This window comes from Oncorhynchus mykiss, chromosome 16 (assembly GCF_013265735.2).
Source record: "Oncorhynchus mykiss isolate Arlee chromosome 16, USDA_OmykA_1.1, whole genome shotgun sequence".
In the NCBI taxonomy this organism is placed as follows: Eukaryota; Metazoa; Chordata; class Actinopteri; order Salmoniformes; family Salmonidae; genus Oncorhynchus; species Oncorhynchus mykiss.
This window is the reverse complement of record NC_048580.1, coordinates 48325577-48343046: the sequence shown is the minus strand read 5'-3', so window position 1 is coordinate 48343046 and position 17470 is coordinate 48325577. Positions and strand designations below refer to the sequence as shown.

The 17470-nt window shown below is 41.2% G+C and overlaps 2 protein-coding genes across 5 annotated transcripts in view; one reads left to right on the top strand and one right to left on the bottom strand.

The window, feature by feature from the left end:
- The first annotated feature begins 29 nt into the window (after positions 1-29).
- Positions 30-9127, top strand: LOC110492165 (2-epi-5-epi-valiolone synthase). Of its 2 annotated transcripts, none has more exons than XM_021566225.2 (5): positions 30-278; positions 6433-7066; positions 7592-7834; positions 8030-8282; positions 8414-9127. In XM_021566225.2, the coding sequence occupies exons 1-5, from the start codon at positions 103-105 to the stop codon at positions 8521-8523; spliced, it is 1416 nt and encodes a 471-aa protein (XP_021421900.2). In that variant the 5' UTR covers positions 30-102; the 3' UTR covers positions 8524-9127. The 2 variants fall into 2 exon arrangements, with proteins under 2 accessions (XP_021421900.2, XP_021421901.2); XM_021566226.2 differs by having other exon boundaries at positions 8434-9126.
- A 1993-nt stretch (positions 9128-11120) lies between these two features.
- Positions 11121-17470, bottom strand: part of LOC110492164 (microphthalmia-associated transcription factor) — a 49795-nt gene continuing 43445 nt past the window's right edge. Inside the window, exons 4-10 of one of the 3 annotated variants that reach the window (XM_021566224.2) lie at positions 16883-16978; positions 16549-16621; positions 16244-16333; positions 15974-16030; positions 15675-15750; positions 15283-15430; positions 11121-14743 (exon numbers count right to left, since the gene is read on the bottom strand). In XM_021566224.2, the coding sequence (XP_021421899.1) occupies positions 14363-14743; positions 15283-15430; positions 15675-15750; positions 15974-16030; positions 16244-16333; positions 16549-16621; positions 16883-16978 (921 nt within the window). In that variant the 3' untranslated portion in view covers positions 11121-14362. Of the gene's footprint in view, positions 14744-15282; positions 15431-15674; positions 15751-15973; positions 16031-16243; positions 16334-16548; positions 16664-16882; positions 16979-17470 lie in introns of all 3 variants that reach the window. The other 2 variants (XM_021566222.2, XM_021566221.2) reach the window with 2 other exon arrangements.

The window sequence follows — 17470 nt, the reverse complement described above, 5'->3', positions numbered from 1 at the left end:
TTTGGTTTCATTCCCACCCACCTAGTTACAAGGGGAGGAGTGACCGAGTGCACACTACAGGAGAAAGGTAGAGAATTGGGACGCACTGCATATCCTTCCAAAATGACAGAACCAACTGTATCCCACTCAGTAAATTCTCAGGTCATGCAATCACATGAAAACTCTGATAGTGACACGAGTCAACAAACAGAGTACAGCCTGCTGCAAGTGAACGGGGCATGGAACAGACAGACTGGCGGACAGACTCAGAAGGAGGGACGGTTATCAGCTGCTAAAATGTGAGTAGTATGTTCTACTTTGTATTTACATTTTGTATCTTTTTTTGTGGAAAGATATAACACATCTCATGAGCATGACAGATCATCTTGCTGAATGGCAGTGCAAAGAAAAAGGGAATATACTTCTGGTTACAAATCTTAGGAATCAAATGAGTTAATACTTTTGATTCATGTTGATTCAAACCATATATGTTATTTTCGAAGAGGGAATATTTTAAATCTCACAATATTTTTTTTTATATTTGTTGCCTCAATGTGAGTCAGAGGTCCTTTTCATAAATGACTCGGTTGACTGGAAGACATGGGATATCTTTCTATTTTGGGCACAGCTGACATTTCGTCGGTGTACAGTAGACTAGTAGACCACCAGTAAAAAAAAGCTGTTTAACAGTTTGTCATTTTGTCTGTACATACACCTTTATGTCTATGCCATCGGGTTAGCTAGAACCAGTTTTTAAAGTTTTAGGAGTAATGTTTAAAGAGTTATGGACATTTGAAAAAATGTATTTGTCACTATGTTGACGGTCCTTAACTGCTGTTGGTGGACGTAAGGAAAACTATCCATCGAATATCCAGCCTGAATCTGTCAATCTTCGTCAGGTCAAACATACTGAGTGCTCACATCCCAAAATATACACATTTCAACTCACATGACCATGGTGGATGTGGAAACAATTACATTTACTTTTGCGCATAGTCAATCATAATCACAGAGGTACATATAGACATGAATGATTATATACATACAGATTGGTAGTTCAAACCTAAGCAACAGTACAACAACAAAAAAGTAAGATATATATTATGTTGCAAACTGTTGGAATATCCTCCCATGCAGGACGCACGGTGGCTGTAGATATAATTACAGAGACTTATTTCAAAAACAATTTATGTGCTATTTACAGATGAGCTGTGTACAGGTACAGTGATCGGTAAGCTGCATGTACCTCTAATAATTTGATATCAATGAGATGGGTACATATACTGTAGTAGTTACAGAAAATATAATATGTACATATGTACAAAATGACCAAGTGGAGGCCTGGATGGCAGGACAAATCCAGTGTTTTAGAGGTGCCTGGAGAAATGGGAATACGGCCCACCCACGAAGGAAAGGCGCCCTATCTGAAAAATTCTATGAGAAACAGTGACATACAAAAAAAGATTGCAGTAACTGCAGTAAAAGTGCAGTAACTGCAGTAAAAGTGCAGTAACTGCAGTAAAAGTGCAGTAACTGCAGTCGACTGGGGTATTTTGGACGCAGTAATTGCAGAATTATTGCTGTATAACTGCAGCTACACTGCAAAATTACTGCAGTAAAAAACACTGTTATTTTGGATGCAGTATTTGCAGCATACTGCAGATATACTGCAATCCAACTACAGTTATACTACAGTGTACTGCAGTAATCTTGCACTTTGACTGCAATCTTTTTTTGTAAGTTTCAGAATGATTTAAAATGATAAATCCCATATTGATCTTTCATTCAGGGCAAACCAAGCTGTGCTGTGTAGTAGGCTAATAGTAGGCCTACTACAGTACTATTGAAACATAAACGGAGTCAGAAATTCACAGGTTTCGTATTTTCCCCTATTTCTCCAGGTTTTTGTTATTTTCAGAAAAACAACAACATTGTATGTTGTAAGTCCATAACAATGCTTAAACCACATCAGGATACCACTTTTGAGGTCTGGGGAAAATCTAAGACATTTCATTCAGGCACCTAGCACCATTGTTTGATTAGCAGTGTTTCTGTAGCACATGAGATGGAGTTTTCAAAAGAAATGGCCACTGGATTGATGGAAATAATCATCATGATATCATTCTGATAGGTAGGCATAGGCTACTTTGTAGCTAGTCAACATTTAATTGAGGTTTTAGGAAAGACTTTCCATCTACCGGAAGACTTTACACTTGTGTGTATAAGGTAATTGTTGTGAAATTGTTAGGTTAGATTACTTGTTGGATATTACTGCATTGTCGGAACTAGAAGCACAAGCATTTCGCTACACTCGCATTAACATCTGCTAACTATGTGTATGTGACAAATAAAATTTGATTTGATTTGAGACGCTTAGGCCTGTAATTAGCATCACTATGTGTCCTGTTACTTAATTGTTTGAAACCTGGACGTTTGAATTCATAATATGAGGCAAGCTTACCTTGCTTCAAAGTAGCCTATAGCTAAAATCCAACCATAGAAACGTGGAGGCAATTATTTTATAGACTTCCTCATATGCATTCTCCTGTTCTATTGGTTTTATTTAAACTTTATTTCATTGTCTAGCAGCCAAAGGCATTATCCTAATTATATTAGTAACCCATGATAGTTGTTGTATCTTTAAAGCCCCGCTCTTTCTTACTAATATTTCCATTTCTGTCAATGATACCGCTTGCATTTTAGAACAGTGTTTTGGTTCAGACCTTTAGGAGACATGGCGGTCAAACTGTGAATCAAATGCAGTTCTCTTCTCAGTAATAGATTATCGGTATCTCCCCCCATCCTTTGAGTCTTAACATGATTGGTTCTAATGTATCTCAGAGAGCTGATGATGTCACGAGCCTCCATGAAATGTGCAGCCACAGGGTTTCTCTGGTCAAAAGTCCTGATATTACTCACGTGTTCTGCTTTCCTTGTTTAGACAGCTTGTTTCATTTTTCCTACATAGCATAGACCACCAATACACTTGATCAGGTATACCACATATTTTGTGGAAGACGTAATGATGCCCTTAATCTTAATGCCCTTGCCCGTGACAGGATGATTGAACGTGGTGCATTTGTTCTGTAAAGTTACACTGGGTAGGCCTACATCTACCACATATGTAATTACCGTCTAGCACATTGTCTTGGAAGGTGCTACGTGGCACCGGTGGAAGATCAGACCTCACCACCAGTTGGCTGATGTTTGGGGTGCGTCTGAAGACCTACTTGTGAGGGTTCTTTAAACGTCTTTCCCAGTTGTGGATCAGTGATCAAGATGTGCCAGTGTTTTTTAATGATGTGGTCGAACTGTTTGCGAAGTGGGGAATATTGAAGAAGGCATTGAACTCGTTTGTCAGGGGCAGGGGCGCCGCCAGGGATTTTGGGCCACATGAAAAGACTCCTCACCACCACATCAACCCTGCGCAATTGCTGTAACCACCCACCAACAGAACCCTATTGACCCATTCAAAGCTTTAAATAACTCCACCTTTGCAGGCTTGCAACTCTCTTGTAGTCCAATATTTAATGTCCGATATTTACTGACAGTGAGCTGTGAATATATAACACTGTGCAGACGTGCATGCAACATTCTGCATACAGTGGAATTCACTATTTGATGCAAGACGGATACCCTCTACAAGAAATGTGCTAAAGGCCATCTTTTACAGTCTAAATGTCATTTAAATGGTAAAAATCTTGAATGGAAAATTGTCTTAACATTAATGATTAACTTAAAATAAATATAACTCCTCTCAATTAAAATAAATTAACATTATCATCTATAGAATGATATAACAAACAAAATAATAAAATCAGCAGCAGATTTTTTAACTAAGTATACATACCAAATAGAAAATAATCAGCTGTTAAAGTGGAAAATGGAAAACAAAATGGAAATGAAAAGGCCTGATGGTGGCGCTAGAGGAAAGGTCAAGGGGTCACCAAATCAATAGGTTTCTTCCACTTGGGGTCTTGATTGTGCACAACAAAGTTTATGGCAATCCAGCCATTACTTGAGATATATATTGTTCTCAGTCTGTTCTCAGTCTTGTTCTCAGCCTGTGGGCATCGTTTGTCGTGATCCAATATCCATAGCCATGCCGTTTAACAGTTATCATTGGCCCTTGCTCAGCCTTACTCACCAAGAGCCTTCTTACCAGCAAAGTCACTGATCAAGTCTTTAAAGTCCAGCTTTCTAGCTAACTGACTTTCAATGGACAGTATGGCAAGACTGCAAAGCTTGTCCTGGGACATAGTGGGCATCAAATATTTTTTTTGAATCAGTTTTAGCTTACTGAAAGCTCTCTCGCCACCAGCAACAGTCACAGGCAGCGTGCAAAATCTACGTAAAGCAATGCACACTTCTCCAAAAATGCTTTGCAGCTGCATCTGACAAATTGCATTCAGGAGACCAAGAGGGGACAAGTTAGGGGGGAAAGTGGCAGCATATACAGTGTTCAGGTGTCTTACTTCATTATGAAACTCAGGTATTAGGTCTCTGGAATACTTCATGATCAGTGGTTGGCACACAGAAGGGACTTTGTCCTCACTAATCTGACCAACTTTCAGAACAGCAGAAAATGATTCTACCATTTTTGCAGTGGTGTGGAACCTAATGTCCAAGTCACATATGATGTTCTCCATAGCAGTAAAAAAACAGGTGTTCTGAAACACCATTGCTGCACTGTCCTGACCTCTTGAGAGGTCTCATCATGGAATCTCTTCCTTTTCCTCTGGCGGCTGTGTTCCTTGCTAAATGGAGGCGCAACATCTATTTGCGTAGCAATCCGTGTTGCCTCAGACAGGAGAGACTTCCATCTTTCAGAGCCTGCATCTCTTCCTTTAAGGCTCTGATATTGGCTGCCTCTGTGTCAAGTGAGATTTTTCCTGACTGGAGAATCACATTCCTGTCCTCACTGCATTGCAGTACATGTAATTATCCCAACCGACATGTCATTCAACACAATACTGCTCACCTCCTTCTTCAGTTGGGAGTAGGGCTGGTTCAGGGGTATGGGGATGGGGTGACAGGGCTGGTTCAGGGGGGTGGGGATAGGGAGACAGGGCTGGTTCAGGGCTATGGGGATGTGGTGACAGGGCTGATTCAGGGGGGTGGGGATGGGGAGACAGGGCTGGTTCAGGGCTATGGGGATGGGGTGACAGGGCTGGTTCAGGGCTATGGGGATGGGGTGACAGGGCTGGTTCAGGGGGGTGGGGATGGGGAGACAGGGCTGGTTTAGGGGTATGGGGACGGGGAGACAGGGCTGGTTTAGGGGTATGGGGATGGGGAGACAGGGCTGGTTTAGGGGTATGGGGATGGGGAGACAGGGCTGGTTTAGGGTTATGGGGATGGGGAGACAGTGCTGGTTTAGGGGTATGGGGACGGGGAGACAGGGCTGGTTTAGGGGTATGGGGATGGGGAGACAGGGCTGGTTTAGGGGTATGGGGATGGAGAGACAGGGCTGGTTCAGGGGTATGGGGATGGGGAGACCGGGCTGCTGAGCCTGAAGCTGCATCTGTTGGGCCTGGCTCCAGGCAGGGGCAGGGACAACTGATTTAGTATAAATAGCTTGCTAAAAGTTTGCCTGCATTGATTAAATGTTGGCTAAAAGAGGAGTGAAATGTAAACAATTTTCTGTGAAGATATTAATTAAGTAACTAATGTTATAGGAGCAAAAGTAGCCTATTTCACTGACTAAGCTAACAGGTTCATTTCCACCACTCACAGACAGCACCCACTTTCCTTTGTGAAAAATGTGGTAATTTTGTAAAGGTCCCTTGCATCATGCAGCGATTCCTCTGGGTAACTCCGTTGTCCTGCATATGTGACTGTATTAGCTGGTAAGGAGGCTCTTTATCAGGGGTGTAGGGTGCAAGCAATCTCCGCGTAACAGTGAATTCCTGTCCGTTGGCTTTCTGTATAGGTCTGTGCTAAAGCCACCACACTCCCTCTTTATCAAAATGTCACGAAAACGTGTTTAATTCGCATCAAAGGTGAAGGTGAATTGCACATGTTCACTGCTTGTATTGATGGAATGGAACTGATGAAGTTCCTCTGCTGTGCCCTGGAATAGAAGGAATACAGCATAAATTAAGCGTTTCCAGAGCTTGATGTGGCGAAATAATGGATTGTTAGGGCTGAAAATCACATTATTCTCAAACAACCCCCGCATACAGATTAGCATAATTCGGTGTAATTTTACTGCCCATAGCAGTTCCCTTCTATTGAATGAACATGAAAAAGTTCTTAGAACAATCTCAGTCAGTTCAACAATACATTTAGTGCTAGGGAGTGCACCAGTTGGTAGCTAACTAAGATAGTGTGCACATAGCTCCCAGGCCTCCCTGGTGGGGGTTAGTATGTACAGTATTTATAGTCAGGCCATTCAAACCTGCCACAATGACAGTTGTTGTGATCACTTACCATTTCTGCTGGCTCCTCATGCAGTTTCCAGAGCACCTCAGAACATGGCCTCTCCTGGACAGTGGTCAGCCCTATTGTGTTCACCTACAGAGTGATCCAATGCCACAACCTGCTGGATGTTGGGAATGACACACTGCTATGTGGTCATATAGAGGACCAGGATGAGCTCAAGGCCTTCAGAAGCAACACCAAGCCCATCAAACGCTTCATTATCATTGATGAGACAGTCAATCAGCTCTATGGCTCCCAGGTCACCAGGTATTTTGAGGCCAGAAATGTTCTTTATAGGATCCTCCCACTGCCCACTACAGAAGAGAACAAGTCCATGGAGCTTGTGACCAGGATTCTGGAGGAGGTCCACAAGTTTGGCATAGACAGGCGCTCTGAGCCCATCATTGCTATTGGAGGCGGGGTGTGTCTGGATGTGGTGGGCTTAGCTGCTTCTCTCTACCGGAGGCGAACCCCCTATATCCGTGTCCCGACCACCCTGCTTTCCTACATTGATGCCAGTGTGGGGGCCAAAACTGGAGTCAACTTTGCCAATGGTAAGAACAAGCTGGGGAGTTACATACCTCCGGTCGCAACATTTTTAGACCGGACCTTCATCCGAACTGTTCCTCGCAGGCAGGTTTCTAATGGAATGGCAGAAATGTTAAAGGTACTCATCATTGCAGCATGGGTACAGTATGCATGTGGGTTGAATACCTGAAAGCACCCTAACCCATGACAAACTGAGCATGTCATCTTTCTAAAAGGACTGAGACTGTTGCTGTGCATTTGAGGCATATCTGGACAACAGTTATTTTGGACAAACATCCCTTAAGAGCAAGGTGTGGTTGTATTTGTTTGCTGTCTTAACAGCAAGGTGTGGTTGTATTTGTTTGCTGTCTTAACAGCAAGGTGTGGTTGTATTTGTTTGCTGTGTTTAACAGCAAGGTGTGGTTGTATTTGTTTGCTGTGTTTAACAGCAAGGTGTGGTTGTATTTGTTTGCTGTCTTAACAGCAAGGTGTGGTTGTATTTTTTTGCTGTCTATTACATGTCTAATACACTATACTAATCACTATTACTAATGAAGGAAGAAAGTTAAGCACTTTTTACAAGCCTAAATCACCCCATTGATAGTGGCTTACTTCCAAACTCTGTATGGAGATAATAAATCAGCCATCATTCGTTATGTTCTAGATGGCTCTGATGAAACACAGGGGTCTGTTTGAGCTCCTGGAGACTAAAGGCAAGTACCTATTGGACTCCAGTTTCCAATCCCATGACAAGATCAGTGGCTGCTGTGACCTGGAAGATGCTGCCTCTTCGTCCACACGGATTGCCATAGAAACCATGCTGGAGGAGTTGGCTCCCAATCTGTGGGAGGATGACCTGGACAGACTGGTGGACTTTGGCCATCTAGTCAGCCCTGAGCTAGAAATGGTAAAGATTTGATCACTGAGTTGATACTAGTGAACGATAAAAAAGGTGTATGGAGGGGATATGAAAGGATGGGGAGAAAGATGTCAGGGAAGGTGTGAATGATCGGATATATTTTTGACAAGTGAAGATAATTCGACAAATGTGCAGACAGTTTAACTTTACCGTTGGAATGAACCTTTTTATGCTCCTTTGCAGAAAGTGCTGCCTGCGCTGCTCCACGGGGAGGCGGTGAACATTGACATGTCCTTCATGGTGTACGTGGCCCACCAGAAAGGGCTCCTGACAGGAGAGGAGAAGGCCCGGATCAGCCACTGCATGGTGGGTTTGGAGCTGCCTGTGTGGCACCAGGACTGCACTCTGGCCCTGGTGCAGAAGTCTCTGAGCGAACGACTGAAGCACTCTGCAGGGTCCCTGAGGATGCCTCTTCCCACAGGACTGGGATGTGCAGGTCTGGACATCTTTCCTTTAGGAACACCATCAGGCTGCCTTTTTATGTCAGTCTCAAAACATTCCTAGATATTCCATACAGTATGTGTTTTATAATAACCTAAACAAGCAAGCTCATTAACTATACTGTAGATTCTGTCTCATCTCTACAGAAATCTTCCATGAAATCAGTGATGAAATCCTGTGCCAGGCTTTCAAGATCTGGTGTGATGAACTTGGTTCTTCTTGACATCTGGAGATAACAATATCCACACTGAATACACTGACGCCATGACGAGCTGGTGAAGATGAAATACTGTGTTTCAAATTCAATATGTTTCAGTCAACACACATTTACTTGAAGTTTAAATATTAATAATATACAGTGCCTTCAGAAAGTGTTCACATCCGTTGACTTTTTCCTAATTTTGTTGTGTTACTGGCCGAATTTAAAAATAGATTCAATTGAGATTTCTTTGGTAATTGGCCTACACACAATACCCCATAATGTCAAAATGGAATTATGTTTTTCGAAATGTTTACAAATTAATAAAAAATGAAAAGCTGAAATGTCTTGAGTCACTAAGCTTTCAACCTTTTTGTTATGGCAAGCCTAAATAAGTTCAGGAGTAAAAATGTGCGTAACAGGTCACATAAGTTCCATGGACTCACTGTGTGCAATAAGTGTTTAACATGATTTTTGAATGACTACCTCATCTCTCTACCACACAGATACAATTATCTAAAGGTCCTTCAGTCGAAAAGCGAATTTCAAACACAGATTCAACCACAAAGACCAGGGAGGTTTTCCAATGCTTCACACAGAAGGGCACCTATTGGTAAAAAAGCAGACACTGAATATCCTCTTGAGCATGGTGAAGTTATTAATTACACGTTGGATGGTGTATCAATACACCCAGTCACTACAAAGATACAGGCGTCCTTCATAACTCAGTTGCCGGAGAGGAAGGAAACTGCTCAGGGATTCCACCATGAGGCCAATGGTGACATTAAAACAGTTACAGAGTTTAATGGCTGTGACAGGAGAAAACTGAGGATGGATCAACAACATTGTACTTACTCCACAATACTAACCTAATTGACAGAGTGAAATAAAGGAAGCCTGTACAGAATAAAAAATATTCCAAAACATGTCCTGAATACAAAGTGTTATGTTTGAGGCAAAACAGATTACTGAGTACTACTTTCCATATTTTCAAGTATAGTGGTTGCTGCATCATGTTATGGGTATGCTTGTAATCGTTAAGCCGCCCGCTTTTCAGGATAAAAAAGAAATGCAATGGTGCTAAGCACAGGTAAATTCCTAGAGGAAAACCTGGTTCAGTCTGCTTTCTACAAGACACTGGGAGATAAATTCACCTTTCAGCAGGACAATAACCTAAAACACAAAGCCACATCTACAGTGGAGATGCTTACCAAGAAGACAGTGAATGTTCCTGAGTTGCCGAGTTACAGTTTTGACTTAAATATTCTTGAAAATCTATGGCAAGCCCTGAAAATGGTTGTCTAGCAATGATCAACGACCAATTTGATAGTGTTTGAATATTTCTTTAAAGAATAATGGCCAAATGTTGCACAATCCATGTGTGGAAAGCTCTTAAAGAAGGATTTTTAGGCCTTGAGACAATTGAGACATGGATTGTATATGTGTGCCATTCAGAGAGTGAATGGGCAAGACAAAAGATTTAAGTACCTTTGAAAGGGGTTTGGTGCACCGGTTTAAGTGTGTAAAGAACTGCAACACTGCTGGGTTTTTCATGCTCAACAGTTTCCTGTGTGTATCCATAATGGTCCACCACCCAAAGGACATCCAACCACCCCTACTCTTACGATAAGTGCCATGGGATCTTTAGTGACCACAGAGAGTTAGGACTCCCGTTTACCGTCCCATCCGAAAGATGGTCCCATCTGAAAGACTGTGTATCAAGAATGGTCGACCACCCAAAGGACATCCAGCCAACTTGACACAACTGTGGGAAGCATTGACGTCAACATGGGCCAGCATCCCTGTGGAGCACTTCTGACACCTTATTGTAATGCTCCGGGTGTCGTGGGTGTGGAGTCAAATGCAGGAGACAGAGAGTTCAATGCTGCGCGTCCTTTAATCGCACCAATGCACCACAGGGTGCTCACAAAAACGTTACGTTCCCAAAACACAGGGAATCAAAATGTACAAATAGGACACAACGTGCCTATACCACAGAGCCGAAGGTTTACAATGAAATAATCCCGCACAACAACCAGGCGGGCCGGCTGTCTAATAAAGACAAACTAATTACACATTCACAGGTGCTACCACTCAACATACAAGGAGGGGAAGGAAAAACAATCAGTGGCAGCTAATAGGCCGGTGACGACGACCGCCGAGCGCCACCTGCCCGGGAAAAGGAAACACCCTCGGTCGGACTCGTGACACTTATAGAGTCAATTTCCCAACAAATTGAGGCTGTTCTGAAGGCAAAAGGGGGTGCAACGCAATATTAGGAAGGTGTCCATAATGTTTTTTACACTCAGTGTATATTAGTGTTTTATTCCCATGAATGTTTTTTACAAATGTAAAAAAAAACATCCACTTTGACATTAGAGTATTTTGTGTATATCGTTGACCAAAAATTACAATTCGATCAATTTTAATCCCACTTTGTAACACAATAAAATGTGGAAAAAGTCAAGGGGTGTGAATATTTTCTGAAAGCACTGTATATATGAATTATATTGGTGTGTCTTTGAACATTATATACTGTATTATCATTAACCTCATTGTATACAGTGTAATTTCCCCATCATTTGTGTTTAGAGACAATTAGGGAAATACTTAAATAGAAAGAAAACATAGAAAGACCGGTAACAATATTTTTATTGACTTTCATATTCGTCTCTAGTTTTCACACTCAGTTCCAATGAATGAGCTTGATCGTGACATCACTGATCCATCCCTAACCAGTTCATGACCATCATTACCTCCATCTCTCCTGGCAACAGAGCCGTCATCAGATTACAGTGGCAATCTCAGCAGAGGCGTCTATCTGAACTATATAAATAGAATGAGTAGAGCTGACAGTTTGCTCAATGTGTGAACAAACATGGCTCTTTGAAATGTTAGTGGCATACCCAAACTGCCATGGTAGTGGGCCCGATCAAAATGAAAATGTGTATTTACAAATAATAAGCTTCAAATCAACTGTCACCATTGCTTTTAATCGGACATGGTAGTTCTATGCATTCAGTGACATGCTGACATGGGTTCAGTCAAAGGGCAGTGAGTGAATGACAGGCCTGTGTCTAGATATCAGCAGACAGACCTGGGGTCAGTTTGACCATGAGGGCTATTCTGCAGTGGATTGTTACTGCAGAGAATGCCCCTTTAAGTGCATGGGCTACTTTGTGCTTTGCTTAACCTTCTGCCTGATTGCCATTCTTCTTAAGTTATCGTTCTATAAATAAGGAAGAAACATCCATACATAAAGCTACATCAGCTAACCTGTCAAAAAACAAATGTTAATTCTTTCTTTACATATTTTAGACTTTGAATTTGGAAACACATTTTGGCAGTCAACACTGAGGTACATTACATTCAGAAAAATTATAGGTCGTAAAAAAGAAGCTGATAATTCAGTAAAACTACATTTTGATTATTGCCCTCTGAGTGGAATTCTGACATAAAAAAAATATAAATAAATCTAGCATCAAAAACATCCCAAACAAAACGGATGGCCTGGAGAGACATTCTTACAGTCCAGTGTTAGAGGCCATGTGGTCACGGGGGGCCCATAGCATGGTCTTCTACTGTCTGACAAAATGCCCTTTCCTACTGCTTCCCTTAGGGACCTTGCAGTTCAACACTTCATACATGAAGCACCAAACACCAGAAACAACAACAACATCCCAGTGTATAGTAGTCCTCATAGGTCTGTGGGAAATTCAAAAAACAACTGTAAGGCACTTCACTTCAATGTAAATCATTCTGCTGGTCGCTTGTTATTAATCATTACAACATAATAGATGACCAGCCTAATGTGTCTAATGTCTTCTGGGCAAAACAGGCACAATACTGAGCTACAACTGTGATCATTGCATAGTTCCACAGACTTGAGGATGCACTGTAACCATGCTCTCTATACAGCGGTGTAATGTACAGTAGATAGTTATTATCAAAGGCATATTTGAGTATTTTGCTAAGTTGTTAAATAGTAGAAATATACATTAACAGTACAGTTTATAGTTTTAACTACAATCAATCATACAATACATTGTATGCATTTAAAAACCCTAAATATAATATTGTTAGTACATATAAAAATAAATGGTTACCAACCAAACCATTTTTCAATTTATGGATGTCATTCCAGTGTTTTGAGTGTGTAATACATTTTTTTTATCCCACAGCAGTGTCCTTATATTCCTTGGCAATATAAACATTCACATTACTTAAAAAAAGATCTGGAATATCTCAAAATGGATATTGGACAGGCAAATCCTAACAAGGGTACAACAAAACAAAAATGATTTAGGAAATGGACCATTTAAAAACAAAATGTATTTTTCTTCCTAGGAGATACACTTCTTAGGGCTCAAGTCAATCCGTATCGCGGAAGGTCTGTGGTGTTACTGCTTGATTGTTATAGCAAGTCAATCCGTATCGCGGAAGGTCTGTGGTGTTACTGCTTGATTGTTATAGCAAGTCAATCCGTATCGCGGAAGGTCTGTGGTGTTACTGCTTGATTGTTATAGCAAGTCAATCCGTATCGCGGAAGGTCTGTGGTGTTACTGCTTGATTGTTATAGCAAGTCAATCCGTATCGCGGAAGGTCTGTGGTGTTACTGCTTGATTGTTATAGCAAGTCAATCCGTATCGCGGAAGGTCTGTGGTGTTACTGCTTGATTGTTATAGCAAGTCAATCCGTATCGCGGAAGGTCTGTGGTGTTACTGCTTGATTGTTATAGCAAGTCAATCCGTATCGTGGAAGGTCTGTGGTGTTACTGCTTGATTGTTATAGCAAGTCAATCTGTATCGCGGAAGGTCTGTGGTGTTACTGCTTGATTGTTAAAGCAAGTCAATCCGTATCGCGGAAGGTCTGTGGTGTTACTGCTTGATTGTTATAGCAAGTCAATCCGTATCGCGGAAGGTCTGTGGTGTTACTGCTTGATTGTTATAGCAAGTCAATCCGTATCGCGGAAGGTCTGTGGTGTTACTGCTTGATTGAAATTTAAAAGCAATGTTCCCGCGTTCGCAGAGACTATATTCATGTTAAACGCTGCATATGTCTGCTCAATTGGAAATTACCTTTACATTTTAACATCCCTGATACGTCCACGATACGTATTGAATCCAGCCCTTAGTGAGTATTTCTTGCAATACATTTCCATCATATTATCAGAAATATCTTCATAAAGCAAAATCTGCTCGTATTGAAATCACTGTTGCATTTCTGACAACATTGGTAGACTGACCACATTCTGTACTATATGTGAAATGTTTACAAATCCTCTGACTAAGGCATTGTCACATTCAAGTTCAATCTAAGATGACGGTAAAGCACAAAAGTAATTCAAATAATGTATTATCGCTTCTGTCAAATTGCTCTGAACAGACTTGCTAAAAAGCAAGTAGTGTGTATCACACCAAAAATATATTTAACCGCAATTTTTAGCTTTCATTCCGAGGGAATTACATTGTTTAAGATTTAAAAGCAATAAGCTCATCAATCAGGGTTTTATAACTGCTTATAAGCCTGTCATATACAGTACCATGATAACTATACACAGGTACGTGTCAGATATTGCTCCCTGACTCATTGTCATCAAAGTAATATAAAAATCAGACCATGATCGATTAAAATAAACAATAAAAAATGTATTTAAAATCAATACATAAGAGAAGCTGAACTAAATTCAGTTTGAACGCTTTCAGAACCCAATGATACCATAAAATAAAATAAATATTGGGCTGAAAAATTAAATATATGTGTCAACACCTGAAAACCATCAACCAACCAACAAACAAACCAACCAGCAGCTGGCTGAAGTAGGACAAGGTGGAGGGATGGAGATAAAGATGCAGGTGGGTGGGCAGCAGTGAGTGCTAACAGCCATGGTCGTTCTCTTCCATGCTTATGCTGCCTGAGCAGCTGCTGTCCTTAGAGGCTCCGGGCGAGACAGAGGAGAGCAGGGGGTCTCCCCCTCCCACCGGGGACAAGGTGTCCTCCATCCGGAGCTCGCCTGAGATTCCCCCGTGGCCCTCGGTGTAGGGAGAGGCTTCATCATTGAGCTCCAAGGTGGTGGACTGAACCTGGTCTGGAGTGCAGGCTGGGTGGTGTTGGTGCTGGGGGTCGACAGGGTACAGATCCTGGTGGAAATCTCCCAGGGCTGGCTCCTGCTTGATGCCTCGGGCTGAGAGCTCCGCTGAGCAGAGGGCAGACGAGTCTGTGGTCAGACCATGGGCACGAGCCTGCATCTCCAACTCCTGAACCCCATCAAGAAAGAAAGAAAGATAGAAACAAAAGGAAAGCGAGAGTGTTATCAACATGGACTGTCTGTCAGCTGCATAACTAAAACCATCCAGAGGATAGAAGAGCCCATCTCGATTCAATTCAATACAATTCAATTCAAGGGGCTTTATTGGCATGGGACACATATGTTAACATTGCCAAAGCAAGTGAAGTAGATGATATACAAAAGTAAAATAAACAATAAAAATGAAGAGTAAACATTACACTCACAGAAGTTCCAAAAGAATAAAGACATTACAAATGTCATATTATGTATATATACAGTGTTGTAACGATGTGCAAATGGTTAAAGTACAATAGGGAAAATAAATAAGCATAAATATGGGTTGTATTTACAATGGTGTTTGTTCTTCACTCGTTGACCTTTTCTTGTGGCAACAGGTCACAAATCTTGCTATCCTGCTTTGATTGGCTAATACAATATGTGACCTTTTGAAGGCATAGCTAGTAGTTTTCCATCTCTCCCAGTGCGCCACGGCCTACAGTGCTGTACCTGTATCCGCATCATCAGGTGTCTATTGATGTGCTCCAGCTTCTTCTGCCTGTTCTCCAGCTCTTTGGCCCCTTGTTGCTCCCGCTGTAGCTTCCTGATGTAATCCACCGACGCCTTGAGAATGGTGCCTTTGTTCCAACGCATATCCCTGAGGACCAGAGAGGGGCGTGGCAGGCCAGCAAGATTCTATCAGACTGAACTGGTAGCATTCTGGAGTCAACTGACAACGTTCTCACTCACACAATTCTCAAGGGTATGGATGTACTGGGAATAGACTGAGGCACTGATCTATGATTATCATCCGGTCTAGCCTAGGGTCAATGAACTGTCTGAGCCATGATATATATCTGACAGAAAGACTTCAAATCGACGTCAACATTTAGGCAACTTACGGATCACTTGATTTTGGAATCATGGTTCCCAATTCTTTGATCCGGTCATTGATGTTAAACCTCCGTCTTCTCTCAACTACAGGACATAGGGGCAAGAAGAGAACAAATTAGAAACAATGAATCATGATACATTTTATAATGAACAGCTAATGTCACAGCATTAAATGTTATGGAATGTGATATTACAGATTATATCTATATAACCCACATTGCATTTAAACATTCCATTTGTATTTATTTATTTAACTAGGCAAGTCATATTACTAGATAGCTGAGAATTATAGTTTAGCAAAACTCACTCAAATTATGGTTATCCTTCTTCTGTCTTTCCTTTGCCATTGCCCTGACCTCTGCTTCTGAAACAGAGCAGTTAGCGTTAATAATTCATCAAAACAAATGGCAAAACATTGATGTTGACACACAACAAAACAGTTATGCCAGAAATATTTTAGTTAGTCGGGAAGAAAATAAATTAAACTGTGCTGAGCACACTACAGGCTTAGCAAAGTGCACCAGTGTAACCTAACTCAAATGAGTTAGCTAAGATAAATATGAATACGCATACGTACCTACGGGATACCCTTCAGGCCTCTGATAGTTGTCAAACTTGCCAAATGATTCTGACTTGTCCATGTGCATAATGGCCGGAGATTGGGAAACTATTTGGCACATAAAATGTTCAATGCATTTCTCCTTGTTTTGAATGACAATATACCCAAGTTTACAATAATCAAAAACAATAGTAATGCAAAGCACATGCACGGAAAAGTTTCGGACCCTTTTAGCATATTTCTCAATCACAACGAGCCTGTAGAATCATTTGTAACATCATGTATGAATCTGAATGTTTTTCATGCCATGGGGTTTTGCTCACCTGAGTATTCCCTTTTGATGTTGGGCAAGATGGCGGGGCAGGAGTTGATGGCCAGTCCTGGAGGGGGCATGCCCTGGTTACCATACAGATCCAAGAGGTTAGTGTTGACAGTGATCTGATTAGACAAGATAACCATAGAAATGATTAACATTAGCATGTCAAATAAACCAGGCACAGGTGGTGCTTAAACATGAGTAGGTAACCCTTAAAAAAAACGTTTTTACACCATGATCTGTAAGCAAACACTGCTGTCTTTGTGGACCCATCTACTGTGAAAAGGCTATCTGGGTTTTCTATGAGCAGGTACGCAGACAGTAAATGAAGACAATCATACCGTATTGGCCATCTGAAGCCGCGGGTCCATTAATCCAAGGATATCATCGTTATAACTAGATTCCAGACTAATTATGTCATCAATGACATCATCCATCTAGAATAAAAAACTAAGTTAAATTCAAGATGAAACATTTTCTAACAGAGACAGTCATTTAATTAGCGGTTAACACTTTACACTTGTAGGAATTGGCCTGTATGGATAGGGTTAAATTGAAATGTTTCTTACATAAGAAATATGGAAAGCATATGCATAAACATGATATCAATTAAAAGGGTACAGTTTGGAGGTTATAGGAAACTAAAGGTGTGGACACAACAGTTCACCACAAGACTGAATCCAAACATTACACTGTTGGTTTAATGTGCATTTTACATTTACTGTACTTTTCGCCGCATTTGTTGAATACAAAATCTGAAAATTCTCTAGATGAAATCAGTAACATTTTATGAATATTCTTGGACAATTTGGGGTAGGTGCAACATAAGACAAAAAAAATACAAGTGTTTGAGTGAGAGGTCTAACTGGTGTTTCCAAGTGGCCAAACACCTCTCCAAAGTGTGCACTGTTTCAAAGTAATTTCAATGC

What these genes read in the sequence shown, in the direction of transcription:
- LOC110492165 (XM_021566225.2), top strand. Translation starts at nt 103, where the DNA reads ATGACAGAACCAACTGTATCCCACTCAGTAAATTCTCAGGTCATGCAA. An exon ending in GAATGGCAGAAATGTTAAAG is followed by an intron (nt 7,067 to 7,591) that starts GTACTCATCATT and finishes GTTATGTTCTAG; the next exon opens with ATGGCTCTGATGAAACACAG. An exon ending in TCAGCCCTGAGCTAGAAATG is followed by an intron (nt 7,835 to 8,029) that starts GTAAAGATTTGA and finishes GCTCCTTTGCAG; the next exon opens with AAAGTGCTGCCTGCGCTGCT.